The 27,429-nt window shown below is 45.2% G+C and overlaps 1 protein-coding gene across 4 annotated transcripts; it reads right to left on the bottom strand.

Moving 5' to 3' along the window:
• Window positions 1–1,440: 1,440 nt before the first annotated feature.
• Window positions 1,441–27,028, bottom strand: cd2ap (CD2-associated protein). Of its 4 annotated transcripts, XM_057017525.1 has the most exons (20): window positions 26,628–27,012; window positions 25,678–25,899; window positions 22,187–22,344; window positions 18,871–19,048; window positions 17,543–17,643; window positions 17,219–17,345; window positions 16,562–16,740; window positions 15,600–15,687; window positions 15,311–15,405; window positions 14,428–14,526; window positions 13,879–13,932; window positions 12,998–13,034; window positions 12,353–12,415; window positions 10,577–10,727; window positions 10,050–10,159; window positions 8,744–8,859; window positions 8,049–8,132; window positions 5,678–5,901; window positions 5,406–5,469; window positions 1,441–4,159 (listed from the first exon to the last, which is right to left on the bottom strand). In XM_057017525.1, exons 3-20 carry the CDS (start codon window positions 22,238–22,240, stop codon window positions 4,118–4,120), a joined length of 1,866 nt encoding a protein of 621 aa, XP_056873505.1. In that variant the 5' UTR covers window positions 22,241–22,344; window positions 25,678–25,899; window positions 26,628–27,012; the 3' UTR covers window positions 1,441–4,117. The 4 variants fall into 4 exon arrangements, with proteins under 4 accessions (XP_056873505.1, XP_056873503.1, XP_056873504.1 ...); XM_057017523.1 differs by lacking the exon at window positions 25,678–25,899; XM_057017524.1 differs by lacking the exons at window positions 8,049–8,132; window positions 25,678–25,899 and having other exon boundaries at window positions 26,628–27,028.
• Window positions 27,029–27,429: the final 401 nt, after the last annotated feature.

Raw genomic sequence — 27,429 nt, forward strand, 5'->3', positions numbered from 1 at the left:
GCTGAGAAGGCGGACGGTTTCCAGTTCTGTTCCCGGTGTGGACAAAGCTTGGGAGATGTTCCGGTAGCAGGTGGAGGTGCCAGGAATACCTCAGAGCGCTGCCGAGGTACACTTGAGCAAGGTACCTCAAGGTGCTCACACAGCACCCTGCTTAAGAAAAAAAAGATTAAGAATGTTATCAAATGTATGAATTGTGCGGTTGGACTACTATCATTGTGAGACATAATGCCCCTTAACTTAACATCACAACTAATGCTAAACCCAGACCAGCTCCAAGCTCAACCTTAAACCCAAGTCTTAACCATTAAACGGGCCTTTAAAGATTTAAGGACCAGGTTAAAGGTCCTTGTGCTCACTATGTAGCATGAACAACACACACACACACACACACACACACACACACACACACACTCACAGATTGAAAAAAGAGCCCTAAGCCAGAATCCTGCAGATTTCTTGTATCACCCTGCAGCAGATAAAATGCACATGGGGAAGCAATTCTTCCTTCATCGCCATCCTTCCAAATCCTGGTACAGCTTAAAGATCTACATCTGACCAGTTAGAAGAATGGCCCACCTGGGTGTCTGTGCATCACCTATCTGACAGTCCTCAGCTCAAATGAATGGGCTGAGGTCTGCGGCACCACGCTCCCACTCAGGCAGCATGAGGTTCCCACCAGGCCCATCACAACTGCATCACACACTTATACAGACGACCATCCTGACAGTCATCCGCAGGGAGCCGCCGGCGTTTCTGACACCTCTGCCCGGCACCACAGCCACAAACCCGTGTGCTCAGGAAGGAGGACACGGTCACTAAGAACACCACCTTTCAGGACTAGAACTACAGGATGGGTTCTGCAAAGTCCCATTTGTCTAAAGGATGAAAATCTTGTCTTTTTATGTTCTGCATGGCAAAACAAAGAGGCGGAGGTAGCTCAGTCTGTTGAGAAGCGGAGGGTTCTCGGTTCGAGTCCCGGTGTGGACAAAATGTGGAATGCGTTCTGGTAGCAGGAGGAGCACTGCCGAGGTACCCTTGAGCAAGGTACTGAACACCCCCCTCCCAAAATGCTCCTATAGGGCCCTTCCAGGTCTGAAAACAGGCACCCAATGGAGAAATTAATTTCAGCCGATTTGCAGTCGCATTCCTGCCGTCACTAGAACTCATGACCACGAGTCAGACATGAACTGGAGTGATGGGCGGAAAGGCTTCCCCTCCGGTCCAACTGTCTGGTGCCACACCCCACAGACAGGAGGCCGATACAATAACACACACCGCACATCATCCAGAACTCCACTCAAGGCAAAAGGATTTGGTGGAAACCTTCTCTGAAGTGATTTTCAGTACTCAGTATTACTGAGAATGCTTCGCATTTTTTAGGAATGGGAGCATGAAAACAGGAAAACCGCAGGGTTGTTGGGCAAAAATCCACGAGAGACGGACAGTAAATAAAGATTTATTTATGTATTTGAGAAATTTCTCAGCTCATGCATGGATACAGCTTTTGTAAACAAACAAAAAAATCACTTGAAAATATAGTCTAAATGTGCACAGATTTATTTATGGTGTCAAACTCTGGAATGTGGAAGATTCCTGGTTATTTCTCCAAACTGGTCCCACTTCCCCTGTAGATTGATCCGTTTTTTAAGGGCCGCTGTGCTTAATGCAAGTTTACGCCAGGCACATTGTAACAGCTGGTCAAATAGAGACACACTGGAGAGCAGACTGCCCCCTAGTGGTGGGCTGCGGCAACAGCATCTATGCCTGTGCACCCTTGATTCATCTTTAAATGGTCCAAGAGTTAAATAGCACAGCTGCAGCAGAGGACAACTGGGTCTAAACACTCCAGAACCAGGCATCATGGATGCTTTTTATACTTGTATTACAAGTAAATACCAGAAAACACGCAGCTAAGAAGGACTGGAATGCATCATTTAGGATGTTTGAACATATCGGATAGATACAAAGAGATGATTTAGAGTAGCCAGTAGTTGTGGTACGCAGGACGCCGTGTGATGCACGTTTCCCCCCTTCCAAGTACACAAAATACTGCGTGAGAGCTACTTGGTTGTGAACACGAGAAGCAGCATCGACTCCACATCTGTGCCGAATGAGCTGGGCTGCGTTTTAATCAGCGAGCCAAGATGTCAAAAAAAAAGTCGTTCAAAACAATTGAAATCAAATTCTTAGATGTGCAGGAGTCAGGACACACACCTGAGTGTGTGTGTGCAGTCAGGGTGGTGCAACTATGAGAAACAATAGTTGCAGCTCCAGACCACCGTCCTTCCAGGTAAACACTAACTGGATTTTAAAAAATGCATGACCAGCTTAATTTTAATTTGAACCTGGGGCAGGCTCAGAATCCCAAATCACTCCCGCAAGCTTCTTTTAAACTTAATTTAGATAATTATTGGTGAAACCACCAAGGCTGATTGGGAATGTCAGGATTGGGTCACATACTGGGGAGATCAGTGTGTTGCTGGGGAGGTCTCCTACAGGTGGAGAATATGTGTCCTGACTTCACATTCAGTAGATGTTGCTCAGATGTGCACGGGGGAAACTTGGTGAGGCCAAGCTGAGGCTCGAGTGCTTGTCTGGAGAGCCAGGCGATCATCGATAAAATTAGAACAATTCTCTCTAAGGACATAATTACAGATGCTTGACTGGGTGGTCAAAGTCGTTAATAATCACTGATTCTACGCAAAGCTTTCAATCCAATCTTTATCGATCCATAGTTTCAATCACCATTTCAGTCCACATTCCCAACAGGTTGACTCCCATTTCCAGTCTATGCTTCCAGTTAAAGGTCGCGGTTGCTGGGAGACCGACCAGAGATCCTTCTGCAGCTCTGCCCACTTGCCTGAATACGGCCATGTTTGCTGTCACCTACCCAAACAACTCCAACATCTCCAGAGCTCTGACGCAGATTATCAGGGTTCCAACAAAGCCCACCACCACTAAACTCCGCCCCCCCGCAAAAAACAAACCCCAGCTAAACATGGATGAGAGAGGGGTGCGAGTTGGAATTAAGAGAAAGCTTATTTAGTCCGATTGATGGCGTGTTTCTGTACGCGAGGCCTTGGAATGCAGCGAATAAGACGGATGCGAGTTTGGAGGTGAAAATGAAGGCAGGACAACAGATGAGTGGAGCGCAGGCTCACGCACACAGCAGCACACCTGCAGCTGAGGCGGGGAGGAGCCCCTCTGAATGACGTAGCGGGTTACAACAGAGAAGTGGAGCTGGGCTGCAATTAGAAAGGTGTGCTGTCAAATTCATTCTGACAAAAAGAAGAAAAAAAGTGTTGCATGTGCACAAAGCTGCAGACATGTTGGTGAGCGCGTCATGGAAGATTGCAGCCCTTTGCCGGGGTTTCTGGAGCTTTTTGCGTGTGTTACATTCCCTGTGGGTCAGACAGGTTCCACAGAAGAGACCAGCACAATGAGAGGTCCTGGACTGGTTTCTGTCTATTCATGTCAGTAGATTTGAAAAAGATTTCCATGTTTCCAGACACCAAACAGAAGCTCTCATTCGAAACAAATAATATCCTTTGACTTATTTTTGTTATTCTCGAACAGGCACAGTAGTGTTACCCTGGATAGCAAAGCTTGTATAAAAGACAAAAGAAAAGGTTCTCTCTGTAGGAAATTCATTTGCTTTAACGATTTCTTACTATTAAAATCAAACATAAAAAACATGAGAAAGAAATCCAGGCGAGGAAAACAAGCGCCCCCTGCTTTATACAAAGTCAGTAGTACTGAGGGTGACCCCCCTCCCTGAGGGGTTCGAAGAGTGAGCAGACTTGTCCTGTGCAGTAGTTTGAAGTAAGGCCTCGGGTTTGTGGAGTCGTGTTGGCAAAATAAAAAAAAAGGAACATATACATCTCCAATTAATTACATTTAGAAGACAAAATGCATCTGTGCAAATGGAAAACTTACAAAGAAGAGAAGGATTATTTCTGAAGGTAACTGTTAGAGGATTGTGCTTGAGGTGGATCATTGCAGCCTCCCCCCCACCCCGCCCAACCCCCGTCTGCCCACCACCGCCCTGGTTGTGCCCCTGGTTGATTGACAGGCCACCAGCCGAAGGTGAGGCTTGCTGTAGATGGAACGCAGGGCTTCATAGCGCCTGGATGGTCCGCTTCAGCTTTTCTATTTCGCTCTGAGGGGATACAAACAAGACTCCATTACATCACAGATCCAAAATGCCAGTTTACAAGTACAAGTTTAAAAATGGTTCTCTGTGGCCTAATGGGAACCACAGGGCAGCTAGAAGGAACGGCCACTAGGAAAGGTGGGGAGAATATCGGCTGAAGGGTCAGAACGCCACTGGAGCCGTCAACACCTGCGCTCTGCCATTGATGAAACACCCAGTAGGTGAAATATTAATAACATTTGACATCTCTGTCTAAAAGAGAAATCAAGCCAAGTTAGTGCCCAAGACCCTCAGGGGACCTGAGAATATACAAAAATAATAAAACAGAAATCATGTTAGCAGTTTTATTTGTTCTCCATGTGTTTTTGTTATGGTCGTGGCACTTATTTTGAGTATTGCAACAGCAGAAGGTGATTCCGAAGGAGGGTAAAACTCTTATTGTGTTTGGCTGGGAGGCCGAAAGTGTCATGTTTTAAACACACAAGACAGCCCAAGTCTGGATTCAGCCCTTTATTCTTTCAGCAGGAGCCAAATTCCTTGGCGTTCTGAATGTTCCCGTTTCTGTAATTAGCTTAGCTCAGTTAGATTTGTGTAATTAGAAGTGTGTCGGCCCATCCTGATCCTCCTCTTTAGTCTCATATTTCAAAGCAAATCAGAAGTACAGCCCTCATTTCCTTAAGGGGGAAATAAGTGTGATTGAAATCTCAAGATGGTCTTCATCATCTCCTAGTCGCCATTTAAAAAAAAAAAATCTTTTTCCACGTGATGAGCAAGTTAAGTGTAGGGGGCTTTAAGAAGTCTGTGTTGGGTCTGTAGATGTGTAATCCCAGGGCTCTCCGCGGGGGGCTGCCTTCACATCACAGCATTTGCCAGGAAGGATACGCTCACGGAGCCAAACCAGCAGGTGGCTCCCAGCTCTGCTAACAAGCCAGCATGGTGGGCGGCCACCACTTTGAGCGTGACGATAAGATCTTGGATGGAATGAGGTTTAAAAACAGAACTGAAAATACAAAAATGATCCAGAGCGTTTCAGGATGCAGCGGGATTCTTCGCGGCGGATGAATCGGACAATGTACAAGTTGTTCAGTCCTGGGCTCATCCTACTAAGGAAAGAACCTCGGAACTGCACAGACGCCGTCGAAGCCCTGAACAGGCCGGTTACGAGACATCATCTGTCTCTTCCACATCAGGCCTAAACACAGAGCATCGCTGCGTAGCTAAACGAATAACCAGCGTTAATAATGGCCGTTACCTGCAGCGCCACACGCTTCATCTTCTCCTCGTCCAGCTCCTCTCGCAGCTCTGTTAACTCTCTCCTGCAGACAAAAACACACAAATGTGACCCCACCCACTTGAGAAATGATGCATATATGTATACATTACTGTCAGCTGGGGACATTTTCAACTAAACAAGGACAAGAAACAGTGAAATTTCTGAGTTAAGTAATTTCTCTGTCCACATACAGAAGGTGAAGTACCAACATAGATTCTAATGTAATCAGTGTTCAAAACAGGTTTTATTACATTTGCTGAGTCTTCAGCAGCTCCACAGTCAACACGAGCTCCTTCATCTGGTTCCTCAGCTCCTCCAGCTGGCTGCTGGCCTCGTCATGCTCCAGTCGGAGCCTTCCCCCGAGGAACGCACCCTCCGGGTGTGGCGCCGTTGTTGCCGAGCTTGGCTTGGCCTCTGCGGCGGGCATCGCGGGCCTGTGGAGCGATGGCGACGTGGATAAGGTATTCATGGAAGGCTGCAGAAGAGAGAGGGAGAAGAGAGATGGTCCTGCATGACAGAGCGTCTCCAGGGACTAATCATTGCACAATACCGATTACAAACTTTGGGTTGACAGATCCCCTCAGGCGACAGATATAAAAATAACATACATGCTGAGAAATGATTTGATTATATGTTTGAATTATTTCCCTCAGCTCTTTTTGAGCAGTCTCTTTTCTGCACCGCTTCTCCTTTGAATACCTCTGCAACCGAGTCGAGGAAGCTTCCCTTTGCATGAGCAAATCCCAACCATTTGCATAACAGTCTTCTCCTTACAACCGTATGTGAGATTTGACTTGAAGCAGCCTAAAACGAATGGCGAAAGGGCCGAAGTGTCAGGTGATACATCCCCAGCCACAGCTACGGGTGACGTTGAATATGTAGGTGGGGTCGCTTGTGATTAAGGTGACCGAGCAGTTGTTCAGGTGTGAGGATGTGCGGCGCGGCATGTGTGACTGAAGCAAATTGCCCTTTATCCTTGATAATTAATGACGTCCACCAGTGGACAGTAGGACAGTGTGTCCACGGCGTGTTGACATAAGGGCAGTTTGGCCCGACGCTGCAGGTGTGACTTCATCCCTGGGGGTAAATAAATCTGTCTGAACTGGTTACATTCAACTGTATTCGCAGTTGTATGAGCAACAGGGGTCAAAACTTCTTGGAAGCTGGAGGGTATTTACTCAACTGTATCACGGCAAACTGGGAAATGAGCAGGTTAAGAGATTTTGTTGCGTTCTCAAGCTTAAATAATAGCTGTGACATGTGACCATTATACAACTTCATCACATCGCCTTGCTATTGTCGACAGGTGCCAGTTTTTTTATGTTACATAAGCAGCGCCGGTCATCCCATTTCATGCAGAATGAGCCCTTTGGTTCCGGGGGCCCGCATTGGCCCTCTGATCCTCCAAGGAGGGATTGGAATCTCATTCGGAAATTAAGAGACAGTACGGAAGACAATATTTTGAGCTGATACTGAGAGCCCCAGGCTGACGTCAGGGTTAAACATGCAATTTGCCTCCCACTGGGGGGGAGTTTGACCAGTCATGACCATGACCAATCAGGACAAGACTGCAATCAGCAGGATGAGTGATCAGCAGGTGGGCGTCCGTTTCCATTGGGTCAGACACCAACTCAAATCTCGTCAGAGGATTTGCACAGTTTAAGGTCCTCAAACTACAGCAGATGTAGGCTCACAGTTCAATTTGAAATGTTACGCCAACTCATTTCAGTGCGGATGTCTCTATTAAAACGGTTTTAGGAGCTGACGGGCTGTTGTCCTTCTCTTGATTCCTGTATTTGTATTTGCTGCACCAATAAGAGCAAATGGCCTCTCATCATCAGCCTGATAGAGTGAAGACGATCCCTCCTGAGGGCTTGTCACTCACGCAGAGGTTATGAAAATGAATATTCTCCAGTCCGCTACCGTCGCAAACAGCCGGAGAGAATCTCGTTTGTGGTTCCTCATTTAAAAAAACACGACACAGATGAAAACAAGAATAATCACTGACAGGAGTTTCTATTGACAGTGGCGAGATGACATTTTGCGGTCAAGATCGTTTCATTCTCACTTAGGGAGGAGATTTCAGGCTGTTTATCTTTATTTAAATATCTGAACAACAATGACATTAACAGCTCTCATGTGGACCCGCGGCGACCACAAGGTGGAGCGATTTAATCCGTTAAATGCAACAACAGGATGCTTTTCCATCAGATTGGACACTGAAAGACCCTCCAGTGTCAGAAAAGTGAAATAAGTTATCTTCCTAGTTTTAACTGGCACCTATTTATTTAGTTAATAACACACCGCAACTGAAAATAAAGTGCTGAAAATAGAAACTAATGTTTGTTGTAATACTGCATAAAGCGGTTAAATTACAGAACTGTAATATTTGTTATCTTGAGATAACTAACAGCCGTGTTGAGCTCAGTAAATTACTACTAAACTGTGGAGAGAGATTTGAATGAGAGGATATAAGTAGCCATAAAGGTCAGTAGTGAGAGCTGCTCACTGTCAAGCTTCTTTTCGGTGTGGGACTTCACTGTTCCTTGATATACAATATTCTTTACATCCATGCTGCAGTTTAGACTGCAGAAGCTTGGAAACACCAGTGTTCCGAGTTACCTTCCTGGTTTCTGTTAGCTTTGGTTTGGCTCCATCCTCCTCATCTGTCTTGTGAGTTCTCTCGGCACTCACGTCTTTGTTGGGCTGCAGAGGGAGATGGTCGATAAAGATGTATCAATGTTTGTGCTCTGACTTTTCAGCTTATACCTTCTCTGACTCACCATCGGGTCAAATTGAGCGAATCATCCATAGAGAAAGATATTTGAACTGTGACTATTGTGACAGTTAAGTGGAGGAGTGCTGCCGACTGGAAGCCTGACGCACTCAATCCTCTCCCCGCTGATTAGATGAGAATGGGGGTGAAGGTCACAACCGCAAGTGGCGTAGTTCATAATTCAAAAAGAGAAACCTCCTGTTCTAATTAAAGCAATCACGGCCAAAATGGGGGAAAAGGGGACGAAAGAAGCATGAAGGAGCCAGCAGGTGGGAAAGACATGGGCGGGGCTTTGGGATCTGTAAGCTCCTTTAATTATCTTTATATTTTAGAGACAAGTCAAGATCTTCTCAGCTGATACATTTTTTAATTTAATATGCTTCGAAGTTCCTGCTAGTATTTGAGATTCACAGGAAAATGAAGCAGTATTATTTAAGATTTATTAATATCCCTGAGTACATCTTATGAATCAAGCCACACCTGAGGTTAGTGGAGGATAATCATACATTAAAAATAGAGCTGTTGCACTGTGTTTACTAACCGATTGTCCACCACCAAACTGGGCAGGCAGCCTCCTGCCGGGCATCTTTGGTCTGTTGGCGGTGGGGTGACAGAGCTTCTCAGAGGTAGACGACAACTCGTCAAAACTCATCAGATCTGCAGCAGAGACAAAGTGAAGAGAGTTACATCCATGGCTGAAAGTTTGGATCATCCCAGCAATCATGGCATGCCGGACGTTGTGCACAGTATAATGTAACTCTAAAAGCGATTTTAACAAGTCAAATATCTTGAGAGCCTTTCCTACTTTTAAGTATCAGCTGCTGGGAAGCTTCTGAACTTGTTGTGTAACAGCACTTAACAGCTGCTCGCTGGTACACAGCCGCAGCTGCCACTGACCAGGAGGAAAGATGGAGTTTTCATGTTTCCCGGCTGTCTGGCACACTGACTGTCCGATGAGAGGTGTGAGGATTTTAGCAGCTCTTTATCATCTCTCTCATCTGTGATGTCCCCTCAGAGCAGCTCTATTAAACACACCGTAGGCGTCTTTACTTCGTGACCTTCCAGCTTTCCTTTGCGTTCCCATGTGGCCGCTGTTCCCAATATAGTAACATAATAGTTACTATATTGTTATTTTTATTATATTTAAATTATTTTTGAAGGAAAAATCTTTCCACATACTTCCATAATACAATTTAACAAAATTTCAGACTCGTCGCAGGGCCCTAAATGAGCAGCCTTGTACCTTGGTACCTCAGCAGTGCTTTGAAAGTATCCGGGCTCCTTCCCCTGCTAACAGAACAACTTCCATGTTTTGTCCACACCGGGACTCAAACCGGCAACCCTCCACTTCTCAGCCCAGTCCCAGACAGACTGAGCTACCAATTACTTAAACCAACACAATTTCCTGTCATTGGACACAAAAATTGCTAGAAAATCAAACAATTCCACACCGACATACACTCACCGGCCACTTTATTGGGTACCTCTGTTCAGTTGCTTGTTAAGACAAAAAGCCAATCAGCCAATCACATGGCTGCAGCTCCGTGCATTTAAACACGTAGATGTGGTCAGGAACACTTGCTGAAGTTCAAACCGAGAATCAGAATGGTAAAAGAATGGGATTTAAGTGACTTTAAACATGGCCTGGTTGTTGGACGGGCTGGTACTGGGATTATTACACACCAGCATCTCCAGGGTTTACAGAGACTGGTACAAAAAGAGAAATATCCAGTTAGCAGCCGATGAAAATGCCGTGTTGATGTGAGAGGTCAGAGGAGAATGGGCAGGCTGGTTCAGAGGCCGGCTAGTGTAGTTTGCATGTGTGGGAGCAGTCAGGTGTCACGTACCATTATCTGCAGACTTCTCTCCATAGTCCACAGATGCTGTCTTCACTTTGGTGGGAGGTAACTGGTCACTTTCTGACTTTGGTCGTGGTGAAGGCACCTCCCCATTGTACCTAAAGATGCGAAGGAACAAAAGTCATCAGAAAGAAACGCCTCTTGAATAAGAACAATACAACAGTGAGAGAGAATATATGTAATTTAGGGATCGCTGGTGTAACTGAAGCTGAGTCACAAGTGAAAGGGCACTTGGGAATGTGACTGCTGACAGAAACAGCCTGATAAATTGTCGCATGTGCACACGATCGCTCTGTTCATAGTCAGGCTAATAATACCAAAGTGACTCGCAGGTGCTTCCCAGTGCAGAAGGTCAAGTAGTGTTTCCTCTGAGGGATCCTGCTCAGTTCTGCACTGGAACACATACATCTGGACCACATACATCTACACGCATTAGCAATATTGTTCATTATCCACCTAAATGCAAAATGTCCTTGTATTTGCACATGACGGCATCTTTTTAGAGAGGGGCTCACTTGAGGCTTGGTGAGGGAACGAGAGGCTTATCAGGCCTTTTTGGTGGGAAACCTCCTGGTTTGCTTTTCCCCGGCGGAGGAATGGGCTTCTTGGGTGGGACCACTGGCGCTGCGGGTTTGGCCGGTCTGTGATCCAATGACGGCCTCTCACCTGTGAAGAGACAGAAGATCTGAGTACCATAGTTCCCAGAGTAAAACCTATTACACATATTATTCACAGGCCCATCCAGTTTTGTCAAAGCCCACCCACCATGAAAAGGTTGATGCCCCTAATGACTTATATGAAAAAACTTTTAAATGAATACTTAGCAGCAAAATGACTTAGTTTTGTTCTGCAAACTGCAAACCTTGCCTGTACCAAGGCTGAAGCCAATGATTAACAAATAAAGCCAAGAAAGCTTAAAAAAAATCCCATAATTCAGTGACACGGGCACTTCATCCTAGTTCAGCTCACTATCTTCGTCCCAGTCTTTAGAAACATTTTCAAGTTCTGCCGTCTCCACCGTCTCCCCACGATTCACTGATGCCGTTTCCTTCCGTCAAAGCCGGATCGATCGCATTTAGCTTAAAAGCTGCATCAAAGGAATCTCTTCCTTTATATTCCATGATGAGGGTGCGCGGTACGTGCACAAAGCAACAAATTAAGGAAATAATTGACCGTACCGTTGTGTGAGTGCGTTCGATTGGCCCATTGTGACCGCATCTGTAAATTTATTGATGTGATGTTTTTTGGAGGCATGAAACTCCTGAGCGGAAAAAACACTTAAACAAGCCGCAGGGTTTGACGTGTAGGTAGCGGCTTATACACCGCAAATTAGGTTAGTTGAAAGGGAGAAAAACAGGAGTTCGTGAGAATATATCGATAAAAGGAGACAAAAACAGCAGGGACGTTCAGCCATCCTGAACAATACTTGATAATTAGAGCGGCCAAATGAGTGACTTCCTGGTAAATTCCAATGTTGTGTATTCAGAACAGAGGAAATTAAAGCACACTCATCATATCACAACTTTAAGCTCATGTTTAATACTGATTCAAGGGTCCTTCTCTTTTCTTACACCTAAAGCCATAAGGTGCACCAGCTGGTTGTTTTTCACATTTTTGTCCCTCGGTTACAACGTGATCAGCCAGGCAGCACCTGCAATAACTGTGTAAATTAATGTATTCTTGACACAAAGTCAGACCTCTTATCTTTGGGAGCCCTAATATAAAGTGTAATATAATATCACTGGTGGCAGAAACATCAGTCTGAGTTTTAAAGAGTTTAATTACGCAAAGACACAGTTTTTTAAAATGATTCATACCGACTTGTGACTGAGCCTTGGTTTTTGCTCCGTGAGACTGAACCTGCACTGATTGAACTCGTGGCTCATTTCACTTTGTGATGTGATCACGGCCAAAAAACACCAACCGTCAAGATGAATCAAATGCACATAAACCGTATCAAATTTGTGCCCCATTGTTTCTGTGGTAACTTAAAAAGGTGGTAGAGGTTTGTTCGCCCATGCTAGAATGGCCTGACTAATTATGCAACCTCTCAAAAACTTTCCAAAAAAGTCCATAAATCCATAAAAGAAAATGCAAATTGACCCAAATACTGGCAGAGTGATGCATTTAAAGGTCTTTATGAAATCATTACCACTATGGGTCTAAAATTACAAATTATCATAGCTTTACTACTGATAACGTTCTCTTTTGATGGGCAGAGCACAGATATGAGGACAGTTTCAGTTAAAAATGGCAAGTAAAGCTGGCAGAAGGAAGGCGACTCCTATTACCCTTGTCCTCTGTCCTGGGGGGATGGGGCTTCTTGTCTGCACTGGGGACATCAGGCTTGAGAGCTGGAAAAACAAATCACCATCCACATAAAGACACGGAGTGACAGACTGGCAGACTGTGCGTGTGGAAGAGAGCTGCGGCTTCCACAAGAAAAAGTACCTCTGCTTGGCCTCATTGGATGGAAAAGTATTAGATCCACACACCAACGTAAAATGTCTCCACGTAGCTCTCGATGTGTGTGTATTAATGTATATAATGTTCTCTGGCGCAGAAATATTGACAAAATCCTTCAAGTCCTTGACAGGAAGTCTGAGAGGCAAACGAGCTGATGTCTCGAAAAGAGCAAAACCAACAAAACCCCTCGGCTGTGAGGTTCAGCGCTGATCTCTGCTGTGCTTCCTGTGCATGTGCACATGTGCAGGTAAGAGCAAGACTTTTGCACACCGAGCAACTTCTACTGTAACCTGTACAGACAGTTCCTGCAGGCTGAGAGACAGCGGGCCCGTCCACAGGGACGTTGTTATAGACCGCATTATTAATATTGAACGTACATAAAGGAAGGACTGGCAAATGCACGCAGGACCATTAATAACCGACACCTCCCACGGATTTTAGCGAGATAAAGAGCATAAAGTGTTCCTTACGTATGTTCTTTGATGGTGGAGGCGGCTTTTTCGGCTTCTGACAAGAGAAGAAAGACAAGAATAAGCAGGTGTGGGTGGACGTGGTGTAGAAATCATCAAAACAAATCATTAATCTGGAATTATTCTGCTGCCTTAAGGGAAAGAAGTAAAACGGACATTGAACAAAATCACAAGCCAAACTATACTGTATAACTGTAAAAGATATACAATTTGAGAGCAAACTCTTGACATCATACTAATATAATAATAATAATAAAGATTTATTATTCTAAAATACCCATCACACTGACTCCCAGACACCCATGGGGCACAATTACCTGGAACTACTCAGTGGCTTAAAAAATGAATTGTCAAATTTCAAAAGGCCTATAGGGACTCAGCTAATGATAAGAGTCTGTTATTTGTAAAAAATATGATTTCACAACAATGAATCATCAACTCTTTAGAATGAATAATTAATTTTTGTTGTATACACTGAAGTTAGAAAAACCAATAAATTATTTCTCATCAGTATGCAGCAGAAAACGCTCTCCGTGAATAGCTGAAACCTGTTTTGCCTAGAACCTAAAAGTACACAAGACGTGTCTGCCATGGACATGTCCACGGCCCCTCCGAGGATGCTGTGATCACAACGGAAACTAGAAACTGCAACTCAATCCTGTGTTATCGGCAACAACTGCAAATTAAAGGATCATCGAATTAACACACCAAACCACATCAACACACCAAACCACACAGCTGAAGCCTTGAAAAGGACGCAGGCACCTTCACTGCCACATGCGTCGGGAAAGTCATTCTCCATCAAAGATTTGAGGGAATATAAATGACAGCTGCCATCCTAAAATTAAACAGGAGGAATCCGACTGTTTTTGACAGCTTACCTCCTCCGAGTCCAACTTGGTTGATAGCCTCAGAGATCCCCTGGACATGTGAGTCTAAAACAGAAGCATAACAGTACGCTATAAAACGAGTATCTGCGACCTCAGAGCTCAGGAGTCCTCTGGAGGGACGACACGTCAGTCCCAACTCCCACATGTCAGACACAGAGGAACGCGGGACGTGAGGGAATAATCCTGACACGATTGAAGGTGAAAGGTCAGAAACCCTAGAGGTCAACATCCAACATAAGAGCACTTGTTTCACACTTTGAGAATTTTGACAATGCCATCTTAGCAATTTAAGGTTTCAGCAGTCGTATGATTCATTTTTGCAGGACAATAGTAACACTTAGTAGCACACTAGTAATAGTAACTAACGGTGTCACAACCTTTATTACTTTAAATATGAATCAACTTACAAAAACAAGTCAAATGCAATAAGAAGTGACAGTCACAATATGCAGTTCTGTAATGGTAGCAAGCACAAATCTCTACAGTACATTGGGAAAAGCGGAATTATTAATAATCCAGTTAATAAGCGTGTGACCTCACCTCTCTCTCTGCTTCAGACAGCTTGACGACAAAGTTGTCAGGAAAAATACCTTGTCTGCCCCCGATTTCCCCCCTCCACCAGCCAGGCTCTCCCGTGTCCTGGAGACAAATTATCAGTGTGTGATGGCAGCAAAATGGATCACAATAATCTTGGTGCACTTCTCAACAGTCTCCACTAGATGGCGGTAATAATTCTTAGTAGGATTTGTCATTGTGAAGAAAATATTTAAACATTGTCAATCCACAACAAACAATGTGAATTAAAAATATTTTTTACATTTTTACTGTATGGCACAATCTGAAATATTTGTTTTTGCTATTCTGTTGAACACATGCACACAAAACACACTTTGAATACAGGATATCTGAGTATCCCGTGTCATTTTGTCAGTGTCATGTCTGCGCGCTGCGTCACCACTCAGTTTAACCTAATAGTTTTAGTGAAGACTTCAAACAGGCGGGGTGTTGATCACTTTGCTTCATGGGCTGAAATTTAACGCTTCAAAGGTGGAGCTTTGCACACATACGACTGCCAGAATAAACTGTTTTAAAACGGGTACGGTGAGCTGCGTCTCGCACACACACACACACACGTCAAAATCACAATTTTTTGCAGCAGGTGGATTTATAAAAGATAATATGCCAATGTGCATTATTGGACAGACAACTATGCAGATTTAAACTCTACTGGGTGGATGCCAACACTCTCAAACAAAAGGGGTTACATTTTATAGAGCGCCTTACTTCTGTAATCTGTGCACAGGAAATGTTCTGCAAACAGTGAGGTGTCAGAAATAGCAACCCACACTGGACGACGTCGTCTCCGATTCACTTTTGGTTTCCTTATGTCATAACTTTAACGCACTCAGTGGTGAAACTGTACCTTGCTCAGGATATGGACAATGTCACCCTCTTTCAGATTCAGCTCATCCTCGTTTGTAGCATCGTAGGTAAATGTGGCCCTGCAGTACTCTTTAGCTGGGGAAATATTGGACATCAGTTAGAGTCAGAAACAAGGAAATCTAAAATAGTTCTCAAAATCCTCTAGAACACATCTCAAACTTTATTTGCATGTCCAAATCTAAATGTGTCTAAATATCTAAATATTCTGGTTAACATGCGAGATACAAACTTTAAAATCAACCATTCAGTACATCAGCATGGTGCATTACCTTTAGATTTGCTGTCTCCCTCTGTCCTCTGAGAGTCTGTCATGTTGGGAAGGGCGGGCTTTGCAGTGGATGGTAATGATGGGATTGGCTAAAATGAAGCAAACCACACAAATGGAGATGATTTATCGCACAAGTGGAACTTCATGTGGAAGCTCCCCTAGAACGCCGTTCATGGCTGTAATGTTTATGAAGAATGCTGTTAATTATGGTCCTAACAGAAGATTGACTGGTGGATAATGGAGTGAAGTAATAACTACTGAAAAAAAGCAAGTCTGGGCCACAAAAGGGGCGTCAGGAGTGGCTCGCTATAAATCCAACACGGAACAAGAGAAAATCATTAGAAGAGAAGAGTGATTGAAATGTCCTAGAGAGATAGTGAGAGCATGCAGCGTGTCGAGGGGTATGAAGAGTGAAGGCAGCCCTGTTAGTAGTGAGGGAGTGTGAGTGCTGGGGAGAGAGGAGAGGAGGGACAATCTCAGAAGAGTGACACTGGGAAATCACTCCTCCAACTGCATATGAGCCTCTGAACAATACATGTAGTCACAGGGTCATGAGGAGGGCAACTACACACAAAGATGTTTTCAACACCTTTGGCAGTGGACTGTGCTTATATTGCTATTAATGTGACTGATCTTTCAAGTATTAGAGCCTTTTTGAACAAATGACAGCAATTTTGAATGACTATTTCCCTCAAAATGTGTCTACTAAATGTCTGTTAGGTTGCTGCACAGTCTCACCTGGACTGAAGCTGCTGTGAGGAAGGTTACCATTAATCCCACAGGAGATATTGGAATCAGCCCATTTAAAAAAGATCAACCGCACCTGTTATCAGTCAACACTTTTCACGACGTTGACTCGCAGGAAACATGAAAATGGTTGATATTTGTTTGACGCAGTCCCAACAGCAGAGGTTAAAGAGACACCATTGAGGGTTATGGCTCCCACTTGTATCATACACTCACTCGCTCCTTCTTCTCCTCGGTGTCGGGGCTCGGCAGTCGGACCTTCAGCTTGAGCGACCCTTCGCTAAAAATGTCTCCGAAGCCTATACCCCGGACCTTTTTGGGCTGAGTGATGACTCCGTTTCCAGAGGCCGGTGGAGGTGACGTTGGGGTGCTGCTGCCATCCATGTTGCTTCCATCTGCAGGTGGGGAGTCGAGAGAGTCAAGAGGCGTGTGAGATCGTTCCAATTGTGACACTTCTTCAGTAGATACACATCTGATCAGATGTCATCAATCAATACATGTTATTAAACAGTAATTACATCTTGAAATGTGTCTCATTGTATTGTTCATATTCGAGCATTCAGAATTTATTATTATTTTTTTTTAATTAAAAGCACAACAGCTGTAGCTGTAGAAGCAGGAAGTCAAAGGCTGACAAACACGTAGTTGCGTGTTCAGGCTTGTTTCACCTGGGATGGGATCACATCTCAGCAGCTCTGGGCGTGGGAAAAAAAAACTTCTACAGTGTTCCAACATGTGAGGTGGATTTTACTCCACGTAACTGCAGTTGAGTCTGACAGAAACTGACATGTGCTGTGAGCTATATTCTTGTATTCCCTCTGAGTAAACACACACAACAAGGGCCCCGTCAGCAAGGCTCTGCCGCTCCCTTACCGGCCTCATCTGCTGCCGTGCTGTTAGACTCCTGCTCGTCTCCAGCTGCGTCCAATTCTTTGACAAAGTTTGAGGGAAACACCCCTGACTTGCCGTTGTAGCTTCCACTCCACCAGCCTTCTTCAACCTGCGAGGAGAGCTCGGACGTTACGACAGCACATCTGGTGTGAAAAATACCCACTCTCTACTGATGCATGATGAATCTAGTTGCAAAAATTGTCTGCAGTTATAATTAGTTTCACACGGTCTCCATGAAACCTGCAGCTTCTGGTGTTTATCTGAAAAACTGAGCCAGCTGACCCACAGTAAACATGTTTGGAGTACCTCTTCTAGAATGTCCACGATGTCGCCCACTTTGAGCTCCAGCTCATCTTCGTTGACAGGATTGTATTCAAACAGCACCTTACACTGTCGCTTCTTTGGTTCTGTGGAGGGTAGAAGGGAGTGAATTGCAAGCAGCAGGCGCTGTGCCCTCCAAGTGCTAGTGAACAGGGCTACGCTGAGCTGCGTATACCCTCCTGGGCCGCCATATGGTTTGACAGAGCAATAACAGTCGAAAAACCAGGCAAGCTGCAAATCCAGGAAGTGGGAGGGAACTCCTACCGATCAGGTGACACAGTCAACTAAACAAGCAGAGCCGCTCAGGTAGAAACTGGGAGACGGAAGTGCTGCCATGTTCGCTTAAAGCAAATGAACCAGGCATGTGAGAACACAGAGCATATTAGTTTAGGGCTTGGTTAATAGCATCTGAACTAGTAAAGCTTCTACAGTCCCTTAAGATCAACAACCAAAAGCTCAATAAGTCATCTATAATAATCCTACCAGTCCTGCTCCTGCTGAGCTCAACACTGAACTTTTCCACAAACGTTCAGAAACACAGTAACGCCGTCATGTGGCTGAAGACAACGTGCGGCAAATCCAAGAGAAAACACTGTCTGTCACACAGCAGGACCATTACAATCTTCCAACGGTCACATGACAATTCAAAATCCATCACGACAGTTTCGATTTTAATCATGTTCACGGTCTCATTATGTCGGCACGACTTTTTTCTTCTGCAGTTTCCATCCGTAGACACAAACGTGCACATTAGGTTGATTGGGGCGCCTAAATTGCTCCAAGGGCTGAGATTGTCACAGTGCCTTATCTGATACATTGAGCGCACTAAATAGGGTAAAGTCACGCTCCAACACACAGAATGGTATACAACCTAGTGCACTATATAGGGAATAGGGAGTGATGGGCACAGCAGTTGTTTACAATATGCACAGTATGTATAGTTAATTATTCTGATGGTTATATACTGTATATATATGACTTATAATAAATGTCCTATGATTGAAGGATGAAGGTTAGGCTGTAGTGATTCATTTCTGGGGGTGGGTTTCCCTACAACTATAAAGGCATAAACACAGCAGGCAGAGGAAATGCTGCCATCAGCAGCATGTGAGCTCCACAAACAGCTTGGAAAAAACAGGAGGAAGTCAAATATTCCCATAATCATAATTACATGCACACTTTAACCTTCTGTCACCTGGAAAAGGAAGAGGGGTTGTTAACTGAAGATGGTAAGACAAGCAGCTTGTTTGTGATTTTCATGTAGCCATGGAAAGATAATAATCTTTTCAAGCCCACCCTGTAAAAACACTTACTTTTTGATGCTGGAGGGGGCTGCGGCAGAAAGCCCCCTGTAGGGATGCCGATTGTACTCATCCTCTGAACTAGGTTGGCCACATTTCCTGAACTCTTCTCCCTCTTTGTGGCCTGAGACAGCTCTTCTCTATGTTCATTTTTTGTTTCCTTCACCTCTTTGGCATCCTTCTTTAGTTCCTACACAAAAAGAAAAGAAGCAGCTTAATGAACTGAGATCATATAAACTATTACTCCATGTATAGGGAGAGTCAAAGTATTAATAATAAATGCTGTCTTCAGTCTTCACTCTGTTCCTCAGAAAATGGGTTTCGGTGTCACGTTCGTGTCTGAATCCGTGGCGATGGTGCATGCACCGCCATCCACCACTAGGGGCAGTCCTTGTACCACAAGAGGGAAGTTCATACAGTGCAGCATCTATTTTCTATTTTTTTCTTTTGGAATCATGAGGAAGCATTATGATCCATGTCTAAATCATCCCAACCAGAAAAAAGGGAACTCCCTGACACCAGCCTAACACCCACAATACACATTTACTACATGGCAAAGAAATATAGATGAGAACAGAGTTAGTCATTATTTCATTTTGCTGATTTTTACTATGATAAAAGTTTCTTTTTTTTCTCTGGCGATACAAACATGACTTTTTTGTATTTGTATACTTTAAGCACAAGTGTGTGTGTGTGTGTGTGTGTGCGTGTGTGTGTGAGAGAGAGAGAGAGAGAGAGAGAGAGAGGAGTACGATGACAGGGTTCACAATTCACTTCCTGGTTGGTGTGAGCTGATTCAGCAACTCATTAGCAAAGTGAGGATGTTTGGAAACTGAGGAGACTTTCAGAAGTGATTACCTTTCACCGGCTCCTGCGGGTAAAGACGTGTTTTTATCAGCAGAAATCAAGAGAAAAACGAAATCAAGATAAACGGTTCTTAAACATAAAAGGACAGAAGTGAGAAGCTTCACAGCTCAGTTTCTGTTTCTAGAAACTAACAACACGTTAAGCATCTGCTATGTGAAATTCCCAAACAAAGCTAAAGAAACTGACACTTTTCTTAACAAGTCTTTTTCTCAGAGCCTCAGCGTGAAGGCCCTTATTTCCATGCCTCACAACTCATTAGCAGTTTCTTAGGATCAATATCATCTTGGCCATATCCCCAAATGTCCCTATCACGATAAGATCCAGCAGATCCTGCGATGATTCATTAAATAAAAATAGCATTTACACAAGCTAGGAGTTGACCGACTGGCTCGGAGGCAAGCGATAACTATTCAAAACAGCCTGTCGAGCAGCTTTCTCACCGTGCAAAACAAGAAGAGTGTTTCCTCACGGGCATCTGTGGCTAACACACTGAATATAAGGTAGATGACAAATGTCAGCCAAGCCCACCTCACCAGGAAGTCAGTAAAGTTCAGGAACAGCTGTACAAATGTCTCTCCTTCCTGACCGATTCTGCAAGGGTTTTTTCCTCGACTATCCTCGTTATTGCTGCTAGCCTCATGAACCTGCGGGCCTGCTCCACCTCCTCCAGGATGGCACATGGATGAGTACAGTATCTACTCATGTACAGAAGAGAATTAGAAAAGCCCTGCAGGATTCCTCAGGAGCCCACCGGCTCCCTGACTGGGACCCTGCCCAGATGTTGGACGGGAGCGTCCGCAGGCATGTAGCCATTCCAGATTTTTATGAAGGGCCAAGGTTTAGTTGAGCAACTCCACTTCTAACAACACAGCAGGCTACACAACACAGACAACTCCTTTTGTTACAGAATCCCATAGAAAGGTCAATGTAAGAAGGCACCAAGAAATGACACCAAGAAATAACAATGACCAGGGTGTCATAAACTATCACACTGTCCTTAAATTTATGTACATTTTCATAAGAGGTAATATCTAATGATAAAGAACATTGAATACTTTCCTGCTTCTGTGCTGTAGCCTTTAATCCCAATTTGTCAAATCAAAAAATGTAATGTAGACAGAAATCAACAAGCAGGACGGTTATGCAGCCAAGGGAAAAAGACATTCCAGCTCAAAGCCCTTCGTGTCTTCCTGATAAGGTTCCCCTTGAAGACACATTCCTGTAGGTTGAGAGGAAACGAGGCACAGAAAAATCCTCAAAAACGCCTTACCCTCTCACTACCTGGCATGTTGTCCAAGTGCTTCACTTAAAAACACCATTTGGAAAAGCTCAGACAGCAGGAAGGCTGTCGGGAGCAAAGTTCAACAGGCAGCAGGCTATTCAGAGGATTAAGTCAGAGAGGCTGCTTAGCTGATTATCTATCTCAACGCAGATGATTACAGAGTAAAGGAAACGCAGGAAGCAGACAAGAGCAACGTGACATCACCGGTGAAAAGGAGAAAATTGGAGAAAGTCCTTCCATTAACAAAACAGGCTTCAATCTAGCCACTATAATAGATATCAGATGTAACCTCAAAACCTCTAGGTTTAACTTTTCATGCCCTGCCACCTCCTCAGCCCACAATTCTGCAGAAACTCTGCAGCCTGTATCACACCATACAGGAGGGAAGCCCTATAGAAAATAAGGACATCTATAAACCTGGCAGTCAGCTGAGTCACCGGGCTTTCGCCACTCTGGGGCGAGGGTGCGTCCTGCCGCTATCAGTGACCACATCTCTAGCAAACACTCAGCAAGATACTGCTGTGGTTTGGTGACGTTTCTTGCTTTTACGCAATTATTGCAAATGGACCGGCCGACAAAATGCATCAGGGAGCTGGGACCATGAGCGGAGGGGTGACGTCCTACTTCCAGCACTGGCAGAGTCCCAACCATGACTCAGCACTTCTGCACCACGACATAAAGGTGTGAAGGCCATCGTATGTATTTCCACCTCATCCTGTCTCGGTGGAACGGTGCTGACATTCACACATGGATTAGATGAATAGTCATCAGTCGTTTTCATCAATCAGCCAAAATACACACGCAGAACTTTCCAGAATTAATCTCTGTCATCCACAAACGGGGTGACATGGAAATTTCCACACACATTTGAAATAAAATGACACTTTCTTGTTGATCTTTTCATATTTCCATTGTTGTCATCCTCATCTTCCGGTTTAATTACAGATGACAGCGTCTCCAATAGGTGCAACAACACAATTCCATCAAAATTTCTATTAAAATATCAGGAAAAATTCATTTATGTCCAATAGTATCCTTGATAAAGCCTAATAATTGTAATTACTAAAAGAGGAAAAAAAGAGGACGCTTGTTTTGTCATTTGATTTTAGTTTGTTCTTGGTTTTTTACTCGAGATTCAGTCAAAATGTAACAGTAATTGTACTTTTGCTCCAGTTTTACCTTAACAAAGTTGTCTGGGAAGAGGCCCCTCTTCCCGTTCAGGTCTCCCTCCATCCAGCCGTCCTCCTCGATGTGCCGCACGTTCTTGATGATGTCACCAGGCCGCAGCGTCAGCTCGTCATCGTGGAGCGCCTCGTACTCGTACTCCACCAAGACCTCTGTTTGGAGGAAGAAAGGGGGGAGGAAGAGGAAGAGGAAGACAATGATCAGCAAAAATGGGCCAGAAGTTGAGAGAGAGCAGGAAAATAAAGAGACAGGAAAAGACGGTAACAGGAAGGGCAAAAGGTGACGCCAAAAGGAAGCACGCGGAGAAACAACAATTAGCACTAAATTAGAACTAAAGAATCTTTTAATAGACGTCTTTTACATGAAAGTATTTCTGACAGCCGCTCCTTTAAAAGTGAATAATAATAATTAATATTACTGTGAGGGAGCTGACTGCTCTGCTTCCTATCAATCATCTAATGGTGTTCTTCCTATTTAGGCTACATCTGATTTAGCACTGGGCTATTTCCTCACCAAGCATCCAGCACCTGAAACATTGTTTCCAACTCAACCGAATCTAAAGGTGTATGGAGCAAAACTACAGTGCAACATAAGAAACCACATCTGCTTCTCCCTTCTTGCATCATCAGGCTTCACAGTGTTAAACTAGCGCTGCGAAATGACATAAAGGTGTTGTGTTCTCACGATTAAGGCTAAGCTGAAGGCTGCAGGAGTGAAATTAAAATCACCATTCCCCAGGAGTTCATCTGCTTTTGTGTAACATGTGAACACAAAACAAGTGGCGATGAGAATAGTTCAGAGGAGGAAGTGGAAATAACACTTTTGACCACATGGCCCAATAAACTATAAACTGGTGACATCTTGTCCCAGACACACTGATCAAGATCGCGTCTCAATGCGAGACGGTAAATACAGGCTCCAGAACTTCATGCCAGAACTTCTGGCACTCCGGGGGATCCTTTGACGGCCTCTGTGGCAGCTTCCTGCACCTCGAGGCCACAGACCATCCTCACGGTCACAGTTAGTGGGTTACAAATCCCAATGGAACCCAGCTGAGACCCCCCGGACAATCATTTGAGTCTGCCGCTGACACCTGGGCCGGACCTGAGGGTTTATCGTGAAGCAGAGGGACGTTCAGTGCCACACACACCACTGGGTCCATTATTCCACACACACCTGTATTTGGAACTGATCAGCAGTGAACAGAACACGGCTTCGGGGGGGGGGGTTAATGTTTAAAGCTAAATGTCACCGTTCAAGTTTAGAGTGTCCACTGAAAATTGGATTTTTGCTCATTTGGAGTCGAGTTCCTCATTATCAAGTCCAACAGACCCCGATCCAACCTGGCAAGATCACCACAGACACAGGTCAACCCACTCGCTCCTCAGGATCAATCACCCACAGGAAGGGCAGGAGAAGTTCTTTTGTCAGATTATTGATTGGTCGGTGGGGTTAAATGCCCCGCTTCAACCAGCCAGGCTCGGAAGTGGACTTTGGTGTCTCGTCATGCTTTTCAGGTGTCCAGAAACTCCTCCATAAAAGCATCCTGACCCAACAGTTCTGCTCTTCATTCCCAGCCAGGACACAAAAAGATGTTCACTGAAGTGAACATTAAAACACTCTTAAATGGGATAATAAATTCCGCCCGTTTCCTGGCGGCGCTACTGTCCTCCTCCAAACCCTGAAACAGCTAAATGTCTCATAGTCATGGTCTCATCATCGAGCATGGTGCCACGCTGAGTCGACGGGAGCTCCTAAAATACCGCCACCAGCAGCATCGTTGGCTCTTTGGAGGCCTCTGGAGGCCGCACGGCTCCCCCAACAGTCTGAAGTCGGTCTCCATGCAGCTCTGTCCGTTCCTCATTCCTCTATCATGCCCGGTCTTGCTCAGCTTTGTTTGACTCTTATCAAATACTGGAGACTTTCCTGAGCTCCCCTCCCGACAGCCACTCCAAGGAGCCCGACTATGAGGAGGAATGTTGAACATTCCCACCCTCATTCACAGCTTCCCAGAGAGAGAATGGAGGAAAACTCCAACACGTGGGGACTGTGTGTGTCTTATGTGAGAGAGGAGAGGATGTTGGGGGGGGGGGGGGAGGAAGCGGAGGCCGCGCAAGGCTGACTGCCAGGCAGACACTCAGAATCTCTGCGCTCCCGTCGCACAATCAGCAAAGAGGAAACTCATAACTGTACCTCTGCATCGACGTATCAGCGCTGGCTGATATGAGGCGATAACTCGGGAGGGAAAACAAAGGTTCCCGTTGTTATGGACAGCTCCAGCTGGGAGGACAGCACATCCTTGCCCACGATCAACACAGCCCACCTTTCATTCGGTCCCCATAACTAAACAACTTTTTAATTTACAATTTCTGAATCACAACTTGGTGTATTTGGCCGTTAAAGCCTCCTCATCTTAAACACAGGAGAGTTTACTAGTTTAAAGTACGTTGTTATGGTAGCGTTAGCGCTCCCCGACTCGCCCATATGCAGCTGTGTAATTACCAGTTAGTTACAACATGACCTGCCGGTGATGTGCTGTGCAGGCCTGCGAGGTCAGAACGTGGAGTCACGGCTCGGCTCAGCGACACGTGCAGCTGTTTGGCGGCGCTGCATCCATACGACGTCCGACACACCCTCCGCGCAGGAGATCCTCCCGACTGCTGATCCCACCCACCCAGCACGTACGCACTGACATGACTGTCTCATAAAGCCAGCCGGGAACCCACCACCTCCGAGTGCAGCGGGATGTCCCAACATGTCCAGAAGGTCCATTTCTCCAGAACCCACTGCTCAAAGAGACAGTTGACCCTCTATAATCTCTCATCTGATCCACTTCCTACTGTTGTAGTGGTTAGTGAGCACAACCAACTGTCCTTTAACAGGTGTTACTGACTTTTCCAGGATATGAGGGCAAAAAGGTGATAAAATGTTGTGTTTACAGTCTTAGATAATCCCAACACTTGTGATGATGGAAAGCTGCTTCCAGGATCAACATCTGCACTGATTTAAACCTCCTCTGGGGCTTCAGACTACTTTCCCCACTCGTATCCTGTTCGGCTGGTGGAACTCGAACCTAGCTCTTAACAAGTTCCTGGATAAACTAGATGGGAAGTAGCTCTGGTCCTAGGCCATTCCTTGTAAGTCCCATCTTTTTATGTACAAATTCCATTGAAAATGGAGGAAAATGCTGATTATTTGTTGTCGTAGTTTTTGTTTAACTAAAGGATTCCACTGGTTGTTGACAATGCAAACACAGAGGTTTTAACCACTTAACACCAAAACAAAATCAAAGTTTGGCGATTTCAGCCATTCGGGCAGTAGCGGGCTGAATGTAGGCGACGTTGTGAGAAAGCAAACAGCAAGAGGGAGAGCTGGGACATGTTCAAACAAAGCTTAGATCCCCTCGGCAGAGAGAGATCTGCAGGAAAGTAGAAGAAAAGATCAATGTGCTGCACACAGGAGAAGCTAATGATTATACAACACACTTGTCAGGCCTAGCTGGCTGGATTCTAATCTGGATCCAGCAGACAACTTCGATTTTGAGTTCCAGCGCTGCAGCTTTTGCTGTCGACCTTGCGTCTTCTCCCCCGTTCCGACGCTGCGGTCCTGGGCGAGGGTCCACAAAGCACCGTCTGAGGCAGCAACCTCGCCTTCAGAATGTCAAACCAAGCCACAGCCTGCAACCTTCCAGCCCAGATGACTGAAACCTGTTTTGCAACATAGCAGAAGTCGAACTGTGCGCAACCACACAAACACCAGACTTTACATGAGAGCTGCACGCCAGGCAACCTTTATTCTGCAGGTTTGTCTCGTCCACAAGTGTGACCTTCCTCCAACCACATCGGATTGTGCTCATTTGTCGTCCCATTTTACAGTCAGAGAATGGGGCTTATCAGACATCAGAAGCATTGTTGATGTCGCAGAAGAAAATGTGTGCAACGACAACTTTGGCTTCCAACAGAAGCTGTCACACTGTGGGAATGCTGAGGAGATGCTAGCTCTAAATGGGAACTTTTAGCTCGCCTGTTAAGTCCCGACGTGCAACACCAAATTACATCCCTTGGAGAAAAAGCAAGCCAGGAATATCAACCTCATAAAGTTGTTTACGGTGGACGGACTGTTTTTTTTTTAAACTAGCCCCATCGAGTCGTGTTAAAATTTGAAAGAAGTGGAGCCAAATCCAAGGATGGATGTGGCGTTATCCTGTTAGGCAGCCAGCTAGCTGGCTAGGCTAACGCGCTAACTACCTGGAGTGCTAACTTTAGACTCCCTGCTGGCTAAAGCTGACACCATGACTTCGGTTCCTGACACTGTTTTTAGGATATTCCAGACGGATTGTCTGTCAAATTTAGCTTCTAAAAAGAAGGTGTTGCGCCCGGCGTATACATACACACATATATATCCCAACACAAGCGCCACATCATGGAAAACTCACCCATTCCTGTCCTTCGCCTCGATCTCAAACGCTGGGAATGTCTTATCCAGCAGCCTCGCTACTAACCGCGTTAGCCACTAGCCAGGTATGTAATCGGTCGTTCTTGTCCCCCTTTACGGCTATTCAGTGCGGCGTGAAAGGTGCCGTGGGCCGTGTGTCCATTCGCGCTCGGCTCGGCTCGGCTCGGCTCGGCGGCTCGGCGGCTGCAGCCTCCCGACTTTCTCTCGGTGCAGCTTCAAGATTAGAGTGCAGGAAGTTGAGCAGGAGTCTCCACCTTTCTTGGACCTGCCTCAGCGGGTTCCTCCTGCTGCTGCAGCTGCTGCTGCCGCCACCCAAACTCCCCACCACGCACGGAGATAGAACCAGGGTTTGGGTTCCAACCCTTCAACTTTAGCCTGCAAGCCCCCCTCTCCAATAACTACTGCACCACAACTCACGCACGGCGCATTAAAAAGGAGATAACTTGATGTAGATGCGCCGATAAACACTTGTTTATCATTTATCCTGCATCATGCGTCTAATCTATTTCTGTTTATGTTTGAAGAAATGAATGAATCCCGCTGACATGTCACGGTTCGAGTGGTCCAGTCAGAGGAAGCAGTTGGGGGGCAGTTGAATCTGATACGATCCATTTAAACCAAACGTCAACAGCGCGTTTAAAAGCAGCCTTTACACAAATCTATGCAAAAGCAGCCACAGGCGGCCCGCAGACCGTGTGCGCGTCCCCATTTAGTCTCATTAAATCAAAAGCCGCCTCCTGGTTGTCATCAGTGCAGGATGGAGAGATGCAGAGTGCGTGTCG

Source organism: Takifugu flavidus, chromosome 19 (assembly GCF_003711565.1).
Source record: "Takifugu flavidus isolate HTHZ2018 chromosome 19, ASM371156v2, whole genome shotgun sequence".
Classification (NCBI taxonomy): Eukaryota; Metazoa; Chordata; class Actinopteri; order Tetraodontiformes; family Tetraodontidae; genus Takifugu; species Takifugu flavidus.

Excerpts from the sequence above, each read along its gene's own strand:
- cd2ap (XM_057017523.1), bottom strand. Across the intron at positions 14,527-15,310 it reads TTGTCCATATCCTGAGCAAG|GACACGGGAGAGCCTGGCTG; the intron begins GTACAGTTTCAC and ends ATTTGTCTCCAG. Across the intron at positions 13,933-14,427 it reads TGTCTGAAGCAGAGAGAGAG|ACTCACATGTCCAGGGGATC; the intron begins GTGAGGTCACAC and ends CTTCTGTTTTAG.